The sequence below is a fragment of the Lepus europaeus genome, chromosome 11 (assembly GCF_033115175.1).
Source record: "Lepus europaeus isolate LE1 chromosome 11, mLepTim1.pri, whole genome shotgun sequence".
Lineage (NCBI taxonomy): Eukaryota > Metazoa > Chordata > Mammalia > Lagomorpha > Leporidae > Lepus > Lepus europaeus.
Window position 1 is genome coordinate 86,693,947 of NC_084837.1, and position 21,396 is coordinate 86,715,342.

Below are 21,396 nucleotides of genomic sequence, written 5' to 3' on the forward strand. Positions count from 1 at the left end.
ACAGCTAAGAGGAGTTGGGACAACTTAGCGTGGGTGCAAGGCGGGGTCCTGCACAGGGCCCTGGGAGAGAACAAGGACATCTGGTGGAAAATGAGGAATCAAAGCAGAATGTGGACTTTAGCTACAGATAATGGACTGACATAGGATACTTAATGGTGACAAACACCTCACACTAATGTAAGACGTTAATAATAGGGGAGAGGCCGGCGCTGTGGCGCAGTGGGTAAAGCTGCCACCCCCTGCAGTACCAGCATCCCATATGGATGCTGGTTCAAGTCCCAGCTGCTCCACTTCCAATCCAGATCCCTGCTAATGCTCCTGGGAAAGCAATAGAAGATGGCCCAAGTCCTTGGGCTCCTGCATCTGCATGGGAGACCTGGAAGAAGTTCCTGGATCCTAGCTTCTGATCATTGCAGCTCCGGCTATTGCAGCCATCTGGGGAGTAAACCAGCAGGTGGAAAACCTCTCTCTCTCTCTCTCTCCCTCTCTCTCTCTCTCTCTCTCTTTCTCTCTCCGCCTCTGCCTCTCTGTCTTTCAAGTAAATAATGTGGGTATAGTGTATATATGGGAATTTTCCATACTATCTTTGCAACTGTTACAGAAAACTAAGGGGATGTGTGTTGTGGCACAGAGGGGTAAGCCACGCTTGCTGTACCTGCATCCCGTATTGAGAACTGGTTTGAGCCCTGGCTGCTCTGCTTCTGATCCAGCTCCCTACTAATGTGCCTGGGAAGGCAGTGGATGATGGCCCAGGAAGTGTGTGACCAAGATGGAACTCCTGGCTCCTGGTTTCAGCCTGGTCCAGCCCCACCCAGCTGTTATGGCCATTTGGGGAGTGAACCAGTGGATGGAAGATCTCTCTTTCTCTCTCTCATATCTTACAAAGGATCTAAGAATAAAAACTCAACCATAAAAAAGTAAAACATTCATTCCAAAAATGAGCAGCAGGCAGGAGGGGACATTCTGCCGAGGAGGACAAGCAGGTGGCGAGCAAGCTCGTGGGAAGACGCTCGACATCCTGAGCCACTGGAGCAGCACAGTTCGAGCCACCAGGAGAGGACACACACCTGTCAGAATGGGCAAGATGAAAGTGACAACATCGAAGGGTGGCAAGGGAAGCTAACACTGGATCACTCATGCCTCGCTGCCGCCAATGTGCAATGCAACAGTCACTCTGAAAAACAGCAGAGGGACTGTCTATAAAGCTAAGCGTGTTGGCCAGCACTGCGGCTCACTAGGCTAATCCTCCACCTGCGGCCGGCACACTGGGTTCTAGTCCTGGTAGGGGCACTGGATTCTGTCCTGGTTGCCCCTCTTCCAGGCCAGCTCTCTGCTATGGCCCGGGAGTGCAGTGGAGGATGGCCCAAGTGCTTGGGCCCTGCACCTGCATGGGAGACCAGGAGAAGCACCTGGCTCCTGGCTTCGGATCATTGTGGTGTGCTGGCCGCAGCAGCCATTGGAGGGTGAACCAACAGTAAAGGAAGACCTCTCTCTCTCTCTCTCTCTCTCTCTCTCTCCCTCACTGTCCACTCTGCCTGTCAAAAAAAAAAAACAAAAACAAAAACAAAACAAAACAAAACAAAAACCAAAAAACTAAGCATGTAGTTCCCACACGACCCAGCATCGCATTCCTGGGTATCTGTGCCAGACAAATGAAAACTCCTATTCATACAAAATCCTGTACACGAATATTTACAGTGGCTTTGATTGTCATAGCCCCAAACTGGAAACAATCCAGATAGCCTTCAGCAGGTGAGTGATAAAACAAACTGTGGCACATCCATACCATGTATGTTAATTCATGTTGTACTTCTGTAACAGAATGCCAGAAACTGGGGAATTTATAAAGAAAATACATTTATTTCTCACAATCCTGGAAGCGAGGCAGTCCAAGATTGAGGGGCTGGCATCTGGTGAGGATTTGTTTCCTGCATTGTAACATGGTGGAGGGCATGATATTGGAGGGAGGAGAAAGAGGGAGAGGGATTGAGAGAGAGAGAAAACCACTCCCCAAATCACAGCACTAATCCATTCATGGTCCAAGCCAGGAGTGGGAACATCCAGCCCGGGGCCACAGAAGCGGCCAAATCAGGTGCTCCGGCCCTACCAAGGCAACCACAGGGGTACTCGAAATTCGGCACACCTACAGCAGGTGGCCCTGGGCAGAGAAGAGGTTCCCCACACTTCCTAAGCAATTTTTCCTTCCTTCCTTCCTCCCTCTCTCTCTCTCTCTCTCTCTCTCTCTCTCTCTCTTTCTAAAGATTTCTAAAGATTCATTTGGAAGGCAGAGTTACAGAAGCAGTGAGAAAGAGAGGTCTTCTATCCGCTGGGTCACTCCCCAAATGGCCACAATGGTCGGAGCTGGGCCAATTCAAAGCCAGGAGCCAAGAATTTCCTCCTGGTCTCCCATGTGGGTACAGGGACCCAAGTACCTGGGCCGTCTTCCACTGCTTTCCCAGGCCATTAGCAGGGAGCTGGATCAGAAGTGGAGCAGCCAGGCCTTGAACCAGTGCCTAAATGGGATGCTGGCACTGCAGGCAGCAGCTTTACTGGCTACGCCGCAGCCCCGGCCCCTCTAAGCACTTTTTATAGGTCCCACCTCTCAGCCCTGTTCCACTGGGGATTCGGTGTCCGACGCATGAACTTTGGGGAACACACTCAAAGCACTGTGGGATGTCTCAGCAACAGAAGGGAAGAAGCTATCCACACATGAGCCGTTTGGATAGATCCCAGGGGATTATGCTGAGTGAAAAAGCCAGCTCCAAACTTTACATGTACTGATATTCCATTTTTACAACAGTCTTGAAATGATGAAATAGAAAAGGAGAGCTATTTAAAAAAATTTATTTATTGAGAGGCAGAGTTAGAGAAAGAAGGAGAGGCCTAGAGAGAGGTCTTCCATCTGCTGGTTCACTCCCCAAATGGTTGCACAGCCAGAGCTGGGCTGATCTGAAGCCAGGAGCCAGGAGCTTCTTCTGGGTCTCCCACATGGATGCAGGGGCCAGGAACCTGGATCATCTTTTGCTGCTTTTCCAGGCCATAGCAGAGAGATGGATTGGAAGAGGAGCAGCCAGGACTTGAAACGGAGCCCATATGGAATGCCATTGCCACAGGAGGATGCTTAACTTACTATGCCACAGCGCTGGCTTCAAGGAGAGCTATTTAGTGGTTGCTGGGTGAGGAATGGAGGGTTTGGATAGAGGATGGAGGAGAGAATGGTTGTCAAAGGAGCATATGAGAGATTCTTGTAGGGAGGGAGCTGTCCTGTGTCTTGACTATATGGTAAATACATGAACCTGCACGTGGGAGAAAACTGCATGGAACCTAACACACACATGCACACACATACTTATACACACACAGGCACACACACATACATACACATACATGCACACACACATACAGGCACACACATACATACACACATGCATACACACATATATACACACAGGCACACAGAGACACACAGGCACACACACATACACACAGGCACACACAGGCATACACACACAGACACACACATGCATGCACACACATACATATACACAGAGACACACAGGCACACACACATACACACAGGCACACACATACATACACACACAGACACACATGCATGCACACAGACACACACACATGCATGCACACACATACATATACACACAGACACACAGAGACACACAGACACACACATACACATACATGCACACACACATACACACAGGCACACACAGACATACCCGGGCACACACATACACACAGGCACACATACATACACATACATGCACACACATACACACACACACAGGCACACACACATACATACACACAGGCATACACACAGACACACACACAAGCACACACATACACACAGGCACACACACATACATACAGGCACACACACGGTGTGACCACTGGGGAAATGGTAAAAGATACACCAGATCAGTCTATAATTACTGAACTGTGTGTGAACCTACAGTTATCTCAAAATGAACATTTCTTTTTCTATTTATTTATTTGTTGGAAAGAGTTCTAGAGAGAGGGAGAGACAAAGAGTGACAGAGAGGTCTTCTATCCACTGGTTCACTCCCCAATTGGCCGCAACGGCTGGAGCCGTGCTGATCCAAAGCCAGGAGCCAGGAGCTTCCTGTGGGTCTCCCACGTGGGTGCAGGGGCCCAAGCACTTGGGCCTTCCACTGCTTTCCCAGGTCATCATTACACACAACAGCCGCTGTTAAATTCTAAAGCAGTTTTACCTGTTTTTTTTTTTTTTTTTTAATTTGTAGGACATGTCTCAGAAACTTCCCAGGGGTTTTTGGCATCTTGGTTTGGGACCACATGAAACCCACGGTGGTTAAGAGTCATCTTTGTGACATTTCGTCTCTTCAGCAGGCATCTTGCCTTGCTTTGCCGTCATGCTGCCGGAGCTCCTGGCTTGCCCTTACCCACTCCCGAGAGCACTCTTCATGGATACATCGTGCTGTTTGCCTGTCATTGTGAACACAGTATCGCTTTGAATGTGTCATTTCTTACCGGCTTTCAACACTGGATACTAGTCACGTGGGTAATTTTCTGTATGGCCATCTTGATTCTGCTAGAGGTATTTTTTTTTGGGCGGAGGGTAGCAACTATTCCAATTTTTCTAAGTATAGAAGTGTAATCACATCACCTACAAACAATGGTATTAGTAAGATTTTTTTTCCCCAATATCGATAAAATAATTTCTCTTCCTGGCCTAAACATGTAAAATGGAATCGAGGACACTCGTGTGTGTGTGTGTGTGTGTTCTGTATTATAACCTTTTTCTACTCAGGCTTTGAGGGTGTTTTTCCTCCATAGATATGGACTTATGCCATCAGTGGTGTTGGCTGGCACTGTTCCACAGTACATGTCACTATGTCACCTAAAGAGTGGGCTGCTGTGGCAGTCAGTCTACATTGTCATTCAGTCAGGGCCTCAGGGGACTGGCGGGGACAGTGTTCCCAGCACAGACTTGAGGACGCGTCCTCTGTGGCCCTGGCTGGCTCGCTGATTCACTCATCTCCTACGTAAACATTTGTCCCCTACCTACGTGTTGAGGGATACAGGGGCCCGAAAGACATGGTCCTTCTGGGCCACATGACAAAGACGGGACAAGAACACCAGCCCTGTGTACTCCTTGGGTGGGTGTGTGGGTTTCAGGGCAGAAGATCCAAAGGTGCTGCTGCCAGAAGGGACCTAGGCAAGCACCTGCTAGATGAAATGTAGCAGAGGAAGGGAAGTGACTTGGCCACGGTCACACAGTGGGCATCTCTCCAAGACCCTGGCGCAACAGGCCTCAGGCTGGGAGACCCAGACCCCACCCACCTTGAGGATGAGATTTAGGCTCCTGGAGATTCAGGCTTCGGGGCTAGGAACGCCTCCGGCCACCCACAAGGCTTAAGAAGCTAGAAGAGCCGAACCTTGAAGCCCCGATGGCTTCCTGCTGCTGCCCACCGGAGCCAGCCTGGAGCTGCGTAGTCCTGGGCAGGCCCCACGTGGTGCTGACTGTGTCCCCCTTACAGCAGGGTGCCTCGCCCATGCACCTCGCCGTGCGGCACAACTTCCCCACCCTGGTCCAGCTCCTCATCGACGCCAACGCCGACCTGGACGCCACCGACAACGTAAGTGGCTCCCGGCAGCCTGTGGGCTGCTCCCAGTCCTGCAGGTCTCAGCAGGGCCCAGAGTCAAGCAACTGCTGTGTGAGGTGTGAAAGACTGTCCGAACACTGTTGGAGGTGGCATCGTTTCATTGTTAGTGCTATGGTTGTTTGCTGAGTTTTTGCCAAGAGATACAGAACACTGTAGTAGACATCTCCCTACAGCCGCCTGGTGTTCTTGGTGTTTTTCTTTAGGGAAAATCCCAGATGGGAGCCACTGGGGTGTTTTTGTGTAACAATAAGGCCTTGGGTCTGAAGCTGCGATCAGTAAAGATCCCTTTGAAGTCTTCGCTCTTAACCCATGCCCCAAGTGCACCCTGCTCAGTGCCAGCAAGGCCACGGCGCAGGCAAGCGCTGGCAGCGCAGAGCCACTTGGCAGGACAGATTGGCCGTCTTGACGGTGACTGGCACTTGCCCCACCTCCCACCCTGGGAACTGAACCCTGGGAAGTGTACTAGGAGCTCGCGCACAAAGATACTCACGGCAGCACCGTCTGTCAGTCCTCGATTTGAATGTAACCCAAATATCTAATAATAGTAAAGAAGCCCTTGAGTACATGATGGTCAGACATAAACATAGGCCATTATGGAGTTGTTAAGATGGTGTTTAGCAGGGCCAGTGTTGTGGCATAGTGGGTAAAGCTGTCACCTGCAATGCTGGCTTCCCATATGGGTGCTGGTTCATGTCCCCAGCTGCTCCACTTACGATCCAGCTCCCTGCTAATGCACCTGGGACAGCAGTGGAACTGGCCATGTCCTTGGCCCCCGGCACCCATGTGAGAGAACTGGAGGAAGCTCCTGGCTCCTGGCTTTGGCCTGGCTCAGCCCTGGCTGTTGTGGCCCTCTGGGGAGTGAAGCAGCAGGTGGAACATCTCTCTCCTTATCTTTCTCTCTCTCTGTCTTCCCCCCTCTCTATCTCTGACTTTCAAATAAATGAATAGATTTTTTTTTAAATGATGTTTATCAGAGCTTATAATACACAAAAAATATGAGGTAGAAAAATGAGATGTACACTGTATATACAGATGATCTCATATATATAAAACCCACAAACTGAAGACATTCTGCATTTCAGAAAAGACTGGAGAAAGCAAACTAGGATCACTAGGGGATTTGACTTGGGTGGTGGACCAGTCTCTCTCTCTCTTTAAAATTTATTTATTTTATTTGAAAGAGTCAGAGAGAGGGAGGGGAGGGGGGAGCGAGAGAGAGAGAAAGAGAGCCATCATCTATCCACTGGTTCACTCTCCAAATGCCTGCAAAATTAGGGCTGGGCCAGGCTGAAGCCAGGAGCCAGGACCTCCAGCCCGATCTCCTATGTGGGTGGCAGGGGCCGAGCCTTTGGGCCGTCATCTGCTGTTTCCCAAGCATGTTAGCAGGAAGCCGAGCCAGAAGGGCAGAGTCGCTGGGACTCAGAACGAGGCAGTGGTGTGGGAGGTGGGCGTCCCAAGCAACAGCTTAACCTGCTGTAGCCCGATTCCGCTCCTGTTTCTGATTTTTGTTTTTCTTCTTTCTACTTTGTTTTCACCAAGTCTCTGGTGAGTGTTATATAATGATTAAACCCAGCTACCTGCACTCAACACCTCCAACCCCAACACAGTAACTTCTTTCTCCCTCCCTCCCTCCCTCCCTCCCTCCCTCCCTCCCTCCCTTCCTCTTCCTTAAGATTTATTTACTTGTTTGAAAGGTAGAGTTACAGAGAGAGAGGGAGAGACAGAGAGATCTTCCATCCGCTGGTTCACTCCACAAATGGCCACAATGGTTGGTGCTGGGCCAGGCTGAAGCCAGGAGCCAGGAGCTTCCTCCAGATCCCCCACATGGGTGCAGGATCCCAAGGACCTGGGCCATCTTCCGCTGCTTTCCCAGGCCAAAGCAGAGAGCTGGATCAGAAGTGGAGCAGCTGGGACTTGAACCAGTGCCCGTATGGGATGCTGGTGCTGCAGGTGGAGGCATAGCCTTCTAGGCCCCAACACCAGTAACTTCTTATGGAAGATCGTACTGGCCCATTGGGAGTGTCTCACCGTGGGCGGTCCTGACTTTGAGCCTCCGGCCACCCCTGCAGGCCACCCCTGCTCACCCGTCCCCTTGGCTCCCTCCCTAGAGGCAGCAGACGCCCCTGCACCTGGCCGCCGAGCTCGCCTGCCAGGAGGTCGCCGAGCTGCTCCTGGTCGCGGGGGTTGACCTGAGCCCGAGAGATAAGGTACCTGTGCTTGCTACCTGCCTGCCTTTCAGACCTGCATGCCTCCCTCTTTGCTACCAGTGCCTCCTTCTCATTCCCCCTCAGGTTGTTCAATCCTCAAAATACGGCAGCTCAAAGCAGCCTCCTCCAAGCAGTCTTCCCAGCCTTCTACTGCCTTCCCCTCCGCCCTCTGGGTCCCCCAGCCCTGGCCCTGCCCCTGGGCCTTTTCTATTTGCTGGCCCCCACCAGGCTGTGAGCTCCTTCAGTCAGCTCGTGGGGAGTGGAAGAAGCAGAACAAGTCTCCCGTGGCTGCCCATCCCCCCTCCGTGTGGGACAGGGCTTGGGGGGGCCATGCAGGTCACTGCGCGGGGCAGCTACTTCCTCAGGGGGCTTCAGGAGAGCTGGGCGCTGCTGTGAATTTGGAGGCCGCAGGCTGGTTGGGGCAGGAGGCCGGTCTGGGGTGGGGAGGGCCAGAGCTGGAGGCCGGGATCAGGCCTGAGGCTGAACTGCTCCGAGCTGGGCCAGGGCCAGTGGCCAGATGCAAAGAGCCCCTCCCCAGGGGGTGAGCAAAGGGCCCGGTGCCTGGCAGGAGATGGACGAGGGTGCCGGGCTCGCCCACGCCCCTGCCCTGGGCCTCGCTTCCTGGAACCCCGAGTGGTGGCGCCTCTGCCTGGTGAGGTTGGGGACTGCAAACAGGCGTTTCCCAAGCTCTAAAGCTTCCTGCACACTGGAGAAATGCACGAGGCGGTGCCAGAATCACTATTATTATTGCCTTTTAAACTTATTTCTGTTATTTTAAAATTCTAATTTATTTTATTTTAAATTATTGTTGCTGTTGTTTTTATTATTACAGACTTTTCCACATCCCTGCAGGTGTAGACTTGTGGGAAGTGCATTGGGCAGGAGGGTCTGTCATTGGGGGGGCACCTTGCACCCCTCCTCTGCAAACCCCAGCTCCCTTCTCGCCTCTTCCCTGCAGCAAGGAAAAACCGCCCTGGCCGTGGCCGCCCGCGGCAACCACGTCAGCCTGGTGGACATGATCATAAAGGCTGATCGCTTCTACAAATGGGAGAAGGTACGGAGGCTCTGGCTGGAGCGGGCTTTGGATCCAGTTCTGACTGGTGGGTGACAGTCCCTGCCTGGTGCACCCCCTGGGTTGTCCGGATGATCTTCCAGACACACTGATAGGAGCAGACAGAAGGCAGTGCCTGTGTGGAGACTCCACGGGGCCCAGCCGTAGCTGCTGGCTGATGAAAGTGTGCATGTGTGCATGTGGGGGTGAAGGGAGACCCCAGTTACTGCTGCCTCACGGCCATCTCCAGGGGATTGGTGGGGTTGTGTTCAGGCAACTTTCTGAGCCCAGAGGAACGTGTGCTGGGATCGATTAGTGATGTCTGCTGTGTGCTTGGGAAAGAAGAGCCACAGAGTGCAGGGCAGGCAGGGGGTGTGGTGGCTAGCAACTGAGGGGGGGGGGGGGCTTGAGGTACCCTGGATACAAGCTAAGACAGTTTTTGGTGTCCTGGGTACCAAAAATGAGCATTTTTTTTTTGACAGGCAGAGTGGACAGTGAGAGAGACAGAGAAAGGTCTTCCTTTGCCGTTGGTTCACCCTCCAATGGCCGCCGCGGCCGGTGCTCTGCAGCCAGCGCACCGCGCTGATCCGATGGCAGGAGCCAGGTGCTTCTCCTGGTCTCCCATGGGGTGCAGGGCCCAAGCACTTGGGCCATCCTCCACTGCACTCCCTTTTTTTTTTTTTTTTTTTTTTTGCAGGTTTCAAAAACTCACTTTATTCCAATGTGAAATGAAGACGTGATGGTTTAAAAACAAGAAAAAGTTCTTGATCAGCTGTGGGATGTTTGCTTGCTAGCTCCAGCCCACTCCCTTTGAAACAAGGTGTCTGGACAGGCCCCACCCAGGAGCAGCCCTCTCCACAAAGCCTGCACAGGCTCACAGGGGTGGCGACCTGGGCCCACAGGGCTCCAACAGCAGGCACAGGGCAGTGGGAGGGGAGCGGCCCCACTGCTACTCTGTACAAAGTGCCTGTGTGGCGAGGCCCAGGCAGGCCCACAGAGAGGTGACAATCCCTCCTGTGTCTGCCAAGACTTCCCCTTCCCAGGATCCATGATTCAGCCCTCGTTCCCCACCCCCCGCCCCACCCCCACTGTGCGTTAGGCAGCTCAGGTTAAAATGGGGAGGATACATTCAGACCGCAGCCCCCAAGGTTATCCCCACTGGGGGGCGGGGAGGTGGCCTGGAAGAGGGGCAACCAGGACAGAATCCGGTGCCCCAACCGGGACTAGAACCTGGTATGCCAGTGCCGCAAGGCGGAGGATTAGCCTATTGAGCCATGGCGCCGGCCAATAAGCATTTTGATACACAGAAAATTATCTTTTTTTGCATTTGTTCAGTTCTTATAACTAATATAAAATTTGTTACAAATTTTAAAACGTTTTCTTTAAACTTTTACATTTATTTTATAAAGGAAGCCTTTTCATTATTGCTTGGTCTTATATCTAAACTTAGTAAATTAAATGATCCTAAATATTTAAAACTGAATGAATAAATTTTTTTAAGATTTATTTATTGATTTATTTGAAAGTCAGAGTTACACAGAGAGAGGAAACACAGAGAGAGAGGAGGTTTTCCATCCACTGGTTCACTCCACAATTGGCCGCAACGGCCGGCACTGTGCCGATCTGAAGCCAGGAGCCAGGAGCTTCTTCCTGGTCTCCCGTGCGGGTGCAGGGCCCAAGCACTTGGGCCATCCTCCACTGCCTTCCTGGGCCACAGCAGAGAACTGGACTGGAAGAGGAGCAGCCGGGACTAGAATCTGGTGCCCATATGGGATGCCGGCGCCGCAGGCGGAGGATTAACCAAGTGAGCCACAGCTCCGGCCCCATCCCTGAATTCTTAAATTATCCCAGTAAGTCCATGAAATTAAACCTAAAAATACAAACATGCACTGTATAAGCTTTTGGGATCTACCAACTTAGTCAACTTCTCTTATACCTCTCAAATAAGAATCATTATTCCAAAGTGATGGCTGACAGATTCCAGAGCGCCACAAGATGATTCTTGCACTGGTGAGCAGGTTCTCTCAGACACCACGGCCTCTTTACGTACAGCAGGTCACCCTCAGTGTGATCCCGCCGAGGGTCTGCCCACCCGACTCATCGCTGCTTCCTTCTGAATCACTTCTGGCTCTATAGGCCTTTTTTTCTCTTTTTTCTTTACTCTTTTTTTAAAAAGTCTTTTTTGTTTGTTTTATTTGAAAGGCACAGTTATGAGACAGAGAAAGAGAGAGAGAGAGAGAGAGAGTGAGAAATGAATCGATCTTCCATACACTGGTACATTCCTCAAATGGCCACATCCCATATGGGCCAGACGGAAGCCAGGAGCCAGGAGCTTCTTCTGGGTCTCCCACGTGGGTGCAGGGGCCCAAGGACTTGGGCCATCTTCCGCTGCTTTCCCAGGCACATTAGCAGGAAGCTGGATTGGAAGTGAAGTGGCCGGGACTTGAACTGGTGCTCATATGCCCGTGTTGCAGGTAGCAGCTAAAGCCACTGTGCCACAGCATCAGCCTCAAGCATCAGTAGTTCTTCAAGCTCCCAGAAAACCTCCGTCTACAGCTGGGGCTTAGGACACTGCACTGGGTCCTGCACTGTGGAATAGCAGGTTTAGCCTCCACCTATGAAGCCAGCATCCCATATTGGCACTGGTTCGAGTCCCAGCTGCTCCACTTCCGATCCAGCTCCCTGCAAATGTACCTGGGAAAGCAGTGGAAGATGGCCCAAGTGCTTGGGCCCCTGCACCCACATGGGAATCCTAGAGAAAGCTCCTGGCTCCTGGCTTTGTCCTGGCCCAGGCCTGGCCATTGTGGCCATTTGGGGAGTGAACCAGTGGATGGAAGATTTCTCTCTCTCTCTCTCTCTCTCTCTCTCTCTCTCTCTCTCTCTCTCTCTCTCTCCTCTCTCTGTAGTTCTGCCTTTCAAGTAAACAACAAATCATTTTGTCTTAAAGAACACTGTGCTGAAGGGACAGTGTTTAGCACCCCAGGTGGGAGCCCACTCCTAGGTCCTCCCCTCACGGGTGACAGGTGTCAGCCAGGAAGTCAGGTCTGGAGCTGCAGATGCCAGGGTGGGTTTTTCCACCCTGAACTTTCTACCAACCAGAACTCCACATCCACTCCCTTTAGAGGGGCTTAGGCTTAATTCATGCCATCACCTCCTTTTATTGTACCCTCTAATTTTATCATCTGTCTTGCATAGAAAAAATTCTGGAGCCCCTCCCTTTACTGCTTGCTGGGATTCCGCAAGCCTGGTTCTTGGCCTGTCTGCTTTTGGCTGCAGCTTCAGACCCACTCTGGTTGGCATTCATGGTACAAGAACACTGAGAAAAGAGAGGCAACTGGTCAGAGAAATCTGGGAAGGCTCCCCGGAAGAGATGGCCTGTGGGTGATCTCTTGACTGATATCAAGGGGATTTGGGGTACAGGGAGATAAAAAAGGGCTTTGGTGGTGGGGGGAGCAGTGCTGGAGTTGCAGAGGGCAAGGCAACACCTGGAGTCAGAGCCAGAGGAGTGGACAGTGAGAGCCAGCCCAGGCGCCCCAGCCGAGAACAGCAGAGATGGAGGGAGGGACGAGGGGCTGAACCCCGAGTTGCCCCAGCCCTGCATCACGGCCATTCAGCTTCTGCCCCACCAGGAGCGCCTGTCGTGCAGGGACCCCCGGGAGCCACCAAGGAAGAGCCTGACGTTCAGGCAGGACCATCGGCAGGAGACACAGCAGCTGCGCTCTGAGCTGTGGTGCCTGGCATCCAGGCGTCTGCGGCCCCACGAGTGGAAGAGGCTGGCGCGTGCCTGGGAGTTCACCGAGGCCCAGCTGGACGCCATCGAGCAGCAGTGGACAGGTACTGCCCCAGGGCAGCTGGCGGGCGCGGGCTGGGGACACGTGTGCTTCAGGGGAGCCAGCCCAGCCCACACTCCCCGCGTGCGTCACTCCCCCAGCCGCTGTGCAGGCTGCTCTGCCTGTCCCTCCCGGGGACCTGCGGGTGCCTCGCCGCCAGCCTGACCCACTCTCTGCCACTTACGCTGAACCCAGGGCACTCCTGCTAAGGGGAAGAGGCCCCCTCTGGTCGCTCTACTTGGAAATGTCGGCCTTGGCACAAGGCATGAGAAGGAAATACAAAAAGGAGTGTGGATACTGGACAGGAAGAGAGAATTGTTCCATTTCATGCTATCAGTGCAAAACCAGGAGGCTTAGTTTTATCAACTGAAAACGCTTTGAGCTAATAATGAAATGGCCTAGTGTTCCCAGGTGCCACCAACACATGGGGAAAGACACACTGGATCTTTCAAAATAGATCTTTTTTTTTTTTTTTTTTTTTTTTTTTTTTTTTTTTTACAGGCAGAGTTAGACAAAGAGAGAGACAGAGAAAGGTCTTCCTTGCATTGGTTCACCCCCCCAAGTGGCCACTACGGCCGGCACTGCGCTGATCCGAAGCCAGGAGCCAGGTGCCTCTCCTGGTCTCCCATGCGGGTGCAGGGCCCAAGCACTTGGGCCATCCTCCACTGCACTCCCGGGCCACAGCAAAGAGCTGGCCTGGAAGAGGGGCAACCGGGACAGAATCCGGCTCCTCAAGCGGGACTAGAACCCAGAGTGCCGGCGCCACTGGCGGAGGATTAGTCTAGTGAGCCAAGGTGCCGGCCCAAAATAGATCTTCTTAAAAGCCTTTTTTATTTTTAAAAAGATTTGGTTGAAAGGTAGAGTCTCAGAGAGAGAGAGAGAGAGATCTTCCATCTTCTGGTTCACTCCACAGATGGCTGCAATGTCTGGGGCTGGCCAGGCCGAAGCCAGGAGCTTCCTCCAGGTCTACATGGTGGCAGGGCCCAAGCACTTGGGGCCGTCTTCTGCTGCTTTCCCAGGCCTATTATCAGGGAGCTGGATCAGAAGTGGAGCAACTGGGACTTGAACCGATGCCCATATGGGATGCTGGTGTCGCAAGTGGCTTAACTGGCTGGGCCACAATGCCGGCCTCTAAGATAGCTCCTGCTCACAACAGTGCATGGGTTTTGTTTGACAAAGACAAATATGGATGACATGAACATGAGTGACACAAACATGAGTGACACGAATGGACAAAACAACAAAAATCCTCTGAACAGGAGTGGGTATTGGGAAAGCAGCTACGCCACCCCTCCGTGTTACGCCCTATACTGGAATGCCGGTTCCAGTTCTGACTGCTCTGGTTCTGACCCATCTTCCTGCTCATGCACACGCACCCTGGGAAGCAGCCGGTGATGGCTCAGGGGCTGGGGTCCCTGTCACCCACAGGGGAGACCTGGATAGAGTTCTGGGCTCTTAGCTTCAGCCTGGCCCACCCAGCCCTGGCTTCTTGCGGGCATTTGGGGAGCGGATGGAAGATCTCTCTCCGTCTGTCTCTGTGCCTTTCAAACACAAATGAAAATAAATATGAATTCTTTAAAAACTTAGTTGAATTATAAAAGAAGACTTAGGTAAATAGAATGACATTCTGCTTTTCAGGCAAGCAAAGTAACACACAGATATCAGCTTCTCCCAAATAGATGAAAAGTTTGATCAGTTTAAATCAAAATAGGAAGCTGTCGAAAATTCACTAATGTCTGAATATTCACTAATGAATGTTCTGAAGAGGGGGAAATAATAAAGAGGCTTTAGCCCAAGCTTGGAAGGCTAAATAACCAACAGAGAGAAGCGGATGCAAAAATATGCAAATTTACTGATGAAACTGAGCAGAGTCAAAGTAACCTCCCCCACAGGTGCAGCTTTCATCCCTGATAATCCAGCACCGGCTAATTTCAGGGGCCGGCCAGGGGTCAAAGGTGGCGCCTGCCTCGCGCCCTGACAAGGTCGCAGGACGTCCGAGGCGTGGCCCAGCATCTGCCCGTGTCCCCCGAGCTCAATAACAGGTGCTGTCCTCTCGCCACCTCCAGACCTGGTGTCTCCTGGAACCGTTCGCGCATCCGTGACGCCCCAACGCCCAGGCTGCGTCGCTGTGTCCCACGGCTTCCCGGGGCTCTCCGGAGGGCGGCGCGGGCTGACCCACGAGGTCTCTCATCTGTAGATCGGGGCGGCTGCCACGCAAAGCGCCGGCTGCTGTGAGCGCACCTCGTGGCACGAGCGTGGGCAATGCCGCTCTGACGGCAGGGCGCCACCCGCGGGCGTCCCACCGAAGCCTGGGGCCGGGGACAGTCGGGGACCGCACACGCAGCCCGCCGCACGTCCTCGGGCGGCCTGAGAGGCGCGTGTTCGGAGCCAGGACCTGCTGGCTCAGCCTGGGCGGGTCAGGAGGCGGGCGTGGCGCCACTCCCCGTCTCTCTCCCTTCTTCATCCTAGGCACCAAGAGCTACCAGGAGCACGGCCACCGGATGCTGCTCATCTGGCTGCACGGCGTGGCCATCGCCGGCGAGAACCCGGGCAGAGAGCTGTTCGAGGGCCTCGTGGCCATTGGCAGGCGGGACCTGGCGGGTACGAGCGCCCCCTGCCGGGCCCCGGTCGGAATGCGGCGGAGCCCTCGGTGGGCGGCTCAGAGCCAGGGCGTCAAACCTCCCAGGTTCCTGCCCTAGCCCTCAGGTGGACCCTTGGGTGAATCACGGTGACTCCTGGCCCCGGGTTTCCCCAGATGAACCCTGTAACCGTCCCAGTCCCCAAAGCCCCTGTGGTCTCATCCTTGGCAGCCCACTATATTTTGATATAGGTTGGGATAAGAATTTGAGTTGAACCAGTCAGATCTTGTTCAGTAAAACTTCTGCAGCCTGCACAAGCTATTCGGTGGCCAACCCCAAAGCCTGAGTTGGTAGGCAGGGCGTCCTGTGATAGACGTCCCAGCACTAAATTCCATCAAAAAAAAGATGGCTCATGCTAAAAAAAAAAAAAAGAAAGAAAAAGAAAAAACCGCCAACACTGTACTGTGTGTTGGCAGGCGCACTGCGGGGCACAGGATGGGGGATCAAGCAGTCGCGGATGGCTGGCATGTTAGGTAGGAGGCAACAGGGACAAACACTGGAGCACATCCCGGCACGGCACCTCTGCCCCGACTGCCACACACGGGCAAGGTGGGAAAGCAAGAAGGCATTTTGGGGTGGAGGAATTAGGGGTGATTTTTAAAATTTTTCGAAATGCTCTTAAATATAATTGCTGCCCCTTCGTTTAGCACACACTGGGGCAGGCAGTTCAGCACAACCCCGCCCGGGAGGCGGCGCTGAGGCTGCACGGGGCAACAGAAGTCTTGTCTTTTGCAGAAAGCACGAGGAAGAAGGCAAACGCAGAGCCACGTGGCCCCAGGACGTGCGCAGCCATGTGACTGGAGGGGCCGGGCCCTCGGGCGTGGGGCCACCTCAGCGGAAGAGGGCCGCTGTGGACAGACTCCAGTTGCTTCTACTGGATCGCAGTCCTCGGAGAGCAGCAGGCAAATGTCTCATCTTTTTTCACGAGGGTTGGCCCAGAGCCTGTTCCACGCTTTCCCGCGGAGCTCTCGGCTCACCCCCACCCCCACCCCCTCTCTGTGCTCTGGGAGCTCCCAGGAGCATCTTTGCAGGAGCACAGCACGGCCGAGGAGGAGCAGCGCGTTTCCCAGGTCACACTGCTGATCGGGCACTGAGGTCAGTGCCAAACCCAGTGATCCTCCCAGCCATCACTTCCGGAATGGACTGCCTGTGACTCCCTTCACCGGCTTTTAGAACGCCACGCTCCACTTCCCATCCAGCTCCCTGCTGATGGCCTGGGAAAGCAGCGGAACGTGGCCCAGGTGCTTGGGCCCCTGCACTCACATGGGAGACCCGGATGAAGCTTCTAGCTCCTGGCTTTGGCCTGCCCCAGCCCTGGCTGTTTTGGCCATGTGGGGAGTGACCCAGCAGATGGAAGACCTCTGTCTCTCCCTCTCTGTAACTCTGCTTTTCAAATACATTTTTAAAATCTTACAAAAAAGAAAAAAAAAACAATGCCATGCTTACTCCACAGCTATTTCTATTTACAAATTACTTCTACACGTTGAAAGTCCTCATTTTTCCCTCTTGTATTATAATTCGTAAAAGTTTTAAAACTATTTTGAGGTCATTCCACTTAAAAAATTTACAGAAATATACAAAGAGTTTCTGAATGCTCCTCACACAGCTTCCTCAAATACTGACATCTTACTAACTATAGTATAATTTTTCAAAGCTAGGAAATTAATACTGATACACTGTCGGCCAGCGCCGCGGCTCAATAGGCTAATCCTCCGCCTAGCGGCACCAGCACACTGGGTTCTAGTCCCAGTCGGGGCACCGGATTCTGTCCCGGTTGCCCCTCTTCCAGGCCAGCTCTCTGCCGTGGCCCGGGAGTGCAGTGGAGGATGGCCCAAGTGCTGGGGCCCTGTACCCCATGGGAGACCAGGAGAAGCACCTGGCTCCTGCCATCGGATCAGCGCGGTGCGCCGGCTGCGGTGGCTATTGGAGGGTGAACCAACGGCAAAGGAAGACCTTTCTCTCTGTCTCTCTCTCTTACTGTCCACTCTGCCTGTCAAAAAAAAAAAAAAAAAAAAAAAAGAATACTGATACACTGTCATTAACTAATCTGCAGACGTTATTCAAATTTTTTTCAGTTGAACCATTTAGGTCATTCTTCTGCCCAGGATGACAAATTGCTTTTAGTCGTCATTCCTCTCAATTTTTAAAAAATACCTCTATTTCTTTGGGAGGCCGAAGGGAGAGAGCCATCCCAGGGTCTGCACCGGCGGGAAGCGGAGCCAGGACCAGCGATTGGATCCAGGTGTTCCAATGTGGATGCTGGCGCCCCCGGCAGCAGCTGAGCCACGAGACAACTCCCTGCCCTCCTCACTTTCCCGAGCCCCATACAACACGTCCGCTCTGTGGAATGGCACTGTGGGGCTTTAGGGCGGAGGGCGCACGTGGGAAAATCCCCTGAGAGGCGGCTGGGCATTATCTATCCAAATTATAAACACCTTTCCCCTCGGTCCATCAGTCCCACTTGTAGGATGCACCTGTATGTGTTCAAAAGGACAGATAAATGACAGTACTTGCTGCCATGTTGTTTGGAAAAACAAATGACCGGAAAGAATCCAAGCAGCCTTCCACAGGGGACGGGAACACTGCTCACCAGCCGCCATAACCTATGATCGGGCTCCCAAAGATGTAAGTTAACAGGAGTAACAAGGTGGAAATGTGATCCAATCGTTCAGGGCTGGCCGAGGTCGCTGGGCGGGTGTCGTGGAAGGCAGGTCTCAGAGAAGGTTGTTATAAAAACCCGGGTCTGGGCCTGCCACTCTGCTTCCTGTCTGCTCAGCACGGGATCCATTACTGCCTGCTGCCCTCCTCCGAGGCCAAACCAATGGAGCCACCAGTCCTGGACTAAAAACAGCTGAGAGCTAAACAAACCTGTTCACTTTATAAAGTTAGTTGTCTTGGCTATTTCACTGGACTGACAGACAGCTGGCTCATACACCAATTCTAAATAAATAAATAAATAAATAAAAGATGCTCTCCAAGTTCTGCTACAGAAAGAGTTCCAGGACTAACTAAGGGGAAAAACATCGTAGAGACCAGCACATACAGTGTCTTCCTCAATGTGGGAACTAAGAATACACTTACAGTTGCTAACACTGGGATAAAGAATAGCTCGACAGAGGCTGGGAAGCTAATGTAAGTGGTTTGCCTGGGGTAGGAGGATATGGGAGGGGTGGGAGAGAGTTCTCATGGTCCCTTTTTGAGTTTTGAAATGTGTATTATTTATTCAAAACTAAAAGGACATGACATTCTGGAAAGGCAAAATTACAGAGACAATGAAAGATCAGTGGTTGCCAGGGCCTGGGGCAGGGAGGGTGGGAGGCCGGGATGCACAGGGGGAGCCCAGTGGGGTTTTAGGGCTAAGCCTCTGCCTGCAGTACCGGCATCCCACATGGGTGCTGGTTCAAGTCCTGGCTGTTCCACTTCCAACCAGCTCTCCACTAATGTGCCTGGGAAAGCAGTGGAAGATGGCCCAAGTCCTTGGGCCCCTGCACCCATGTGGTGAAGCTCCTGGCTCCAGCCTGGCTCAGCCGTGGCCTTGCAGCCATTTGGGGAGTGAAACAGTGGATGGAAGACCTCTCTCTCTCTCTCTCTCTCTCTCTCTCTCTCTCTAACTGCCTTTCAAATTAATAAAATAAATCTTTTTTAAAAAAGAGATTTAGGGGAATTCTGCACTATCTGTTCAATTTTTCTGTCAACTAAAAGCTGCTATAAAAACTAAAGTTGTGAAAAGAGAGACTCTAAATATATATCGTTTATTTATTTGAAATTCAGAGAGACAGAGATAGATCAACAGATCTCCTACTACTGTTTCACTCCCCAAATGTCTGTAAAGCCAGAGTCCCATCCCAAGTACTTGAGCCATTACCTGCTGCCTCCCAGGGCCTGCACTTGCAGGAAACTGGAATTAGGAGTGAGCTGGAACTCAAACCAAGCACTCTGATATGGAATGCAGGCAGAGCAACCACTGTGCCACACGCTTTTTTTTTTTTAAAGATTTATTTATTTATTTGAAAGAGTTAGAGAGAGGAGAGGCAGAGAAAGAGAGAGAGAGAGGAAAGAGAAAGAGAAAGAGAAAGAGAGAGAGAGAGAGAGAGAGAGAGAGAGGTCTTCCATCCAATGGCTCACTCCCCAATTGGCCACAACGGCCGGAGCTGTGCTGATTCGAAGCCAGGAGCCAGGAGCCAGGAGCGTCTTCCGGGTCTCCCATGCGGGTGTAGGGGCCCAAGGTCTTGGGCCATCTTCCACTGCTTTCCCAGGCCTTAGTAGGGAACAGGATTTTAAAAATCAACCCATCTATTCCATTTGGGAAAGCTATGTTGCACCACGTGGACTTAAGTCATTTATCTGAGTAAATCTTACAAGCTGTGTTGTTTTTCTGAGATAGACAAGCAAGTTCTTAAATGAAACTGAAATACTGAAATAAATCCCTCAAACCCAACACTTGGTTCTTCTGTTTAGGAAATCTAGGGCAGAACTTCAAGTTGGATGAGCTGTCACGCATTTGCCCCGAGAGCAACCCCCTCACTGAGCGCCTCTGGGCCGGGCAGTCTGCTGGGAGCGGTACAGAGAACAGAAGCCTTCCCTGAGCAGCGCCTGGACTGGTGGGGGAGAGGCTCCGCACCAGCAGTTGTCAGATCAATTAATTGACTGATGCTGTGACTCATGGGCACAAAAAACTGGGGACCTGGGGCAGGTGTTTGGCTTAGTACCCAGTATTGGAGTACCTGGGTTTGAGTAATGGCTCCATTCCTGATTCTAGCTTTTCTAAGGAGCAGGCAATGGTTCAAGTAGTTAGGTCCCTGCCATCCACGTGGGAGACCAGGATTGAGGTCTGAGCTCCTAGCTTTGTCCTGGCCCAGCCTCCGCTGCAATGGGCATTTAGGGTGGGGAGTGAGCCACAGGATAGAAGATGTATGTGTGCGTGTGTGTGTGTGTGTGTGTGAGCAGCCCTGAGGCTTATTCTCCTGCCCAGGTTGGATCTTAGAGAAACCATGCAGCAAGGGGGGAAAGGTTTTGTGTGTGTGTGCGCACACACACAAATCAGAAAATCCCAACTAATACATTCAGAAGGCAATTAAAAATAATAAAAATAGTTCTAAAAAAAAAATCAGGGGGCTGGCCTTATGGTGCAGTGGGTTAAGCTGCTGCCTGCAATGCTGGCATGCATATCGGAGTGCCAATTTCAGTCCCAACTGCTCTGCTTTGGATCCAGCTCCCTGCTAACGCACCTAGGAAAGCTGCGGGAAGGTGGCTCAAGTGCTTGGGTCCCTGCCAACCACCTGGGAGACCCAGATGGAGTTCTGGGCTTCTGGCTTCAGCCCAAACTAGCCCCAGCTGTTGTGGCCATTTGGGGAGTCAAGCAGCAGGTGGAAGATCTCTTTTTCTCCTCTTCTCCCTCTCTATGTCACTCTCTGCCTTTCAAATAAATAAAATCTTTTTTTAAGATGTATTTATTTATTTGAAAGGCAGAATTAGAGAGAGACAGAGAGAATCTTTCATCTTCTGGTTTGCTCCCCAAATGACCACAATGGCTGGAGCTGGGCCGATCTAAAGCCAGGAGCCAGGAGCTTCTTCCAGGTCTAACACACGGGTGCAGGGAACCAAGGACTTGGGCCATCTTCCATTGCTTTCCCAGGCCACAGCAGAGAGCTGGATTGGAAGTGAGCAGCTGGGTCTCCAACCGATGCCCATATGGGATGCCAGCACTGCAGGTGGTAGCTTTACCCTCTACACCACAGCACCCCTCAAATGAAATCTTTAAAAATAAATTAAAAATGCATAAATAAATAAATTCAGAAGGAATGAGAAAGAGTAGAGCACCACCACTGTTCCGCAGCCCCTGAAGAACCGATGCATCCACGCCAGGACGGGCACTTTCTCATGAAGGGATCCGGCCGACAGTGCCTGAACCCACCAAGCAATCGTAACACTCAGAGACAACCAGACACCACGTGCTTCCGAAAGCAACAAAAGCAACGCTGCAAGCATACAGCCACGCCCAGG

At 52.2% G+C, this 21,396-nt stretch overlaps 1 protein-coding gene across 1 annotated transcript in view; it reads left to right on the forward strand.

The window, feature by feature from the left end:
- Positions 1-16,197, forward strand: part of ANKDD1A (ankyrin repeat and death domain containing 1A) — a 38,322-nt gene extending 22,125 nt beyond the window's left edge. Inside the window, exons 10-15 of the mRNA XM_062204800.1 lie at positions 5,541-5,639; positions 7,775-7,873; positions 8,832-8,927; positions 12,554-12,758; positions 15,224-15,355; positions 16,129-16,197. Coding sequence (XP_062060784.1) covers positions 5,541-5,639; positions 7,775-7,873; positions 8,832-8,927; positions 12,554-12,758; positions 15,224-15,355; positions 16,129-16,190 — 693 coding nt within the window. The 3' untranslated portion in view covers positions 16,191-16,197. The remainder of the gene's footprint in view (positions 1-5,540; positions 5,640-7,774; positions 7,874-8,831; positions 8,928-12,553; positions 12,759-15,223; positions 15,356-16,128) is intronic.
- Positions 16,198-21,396: the final 5,199 nt, after the last annotated feature.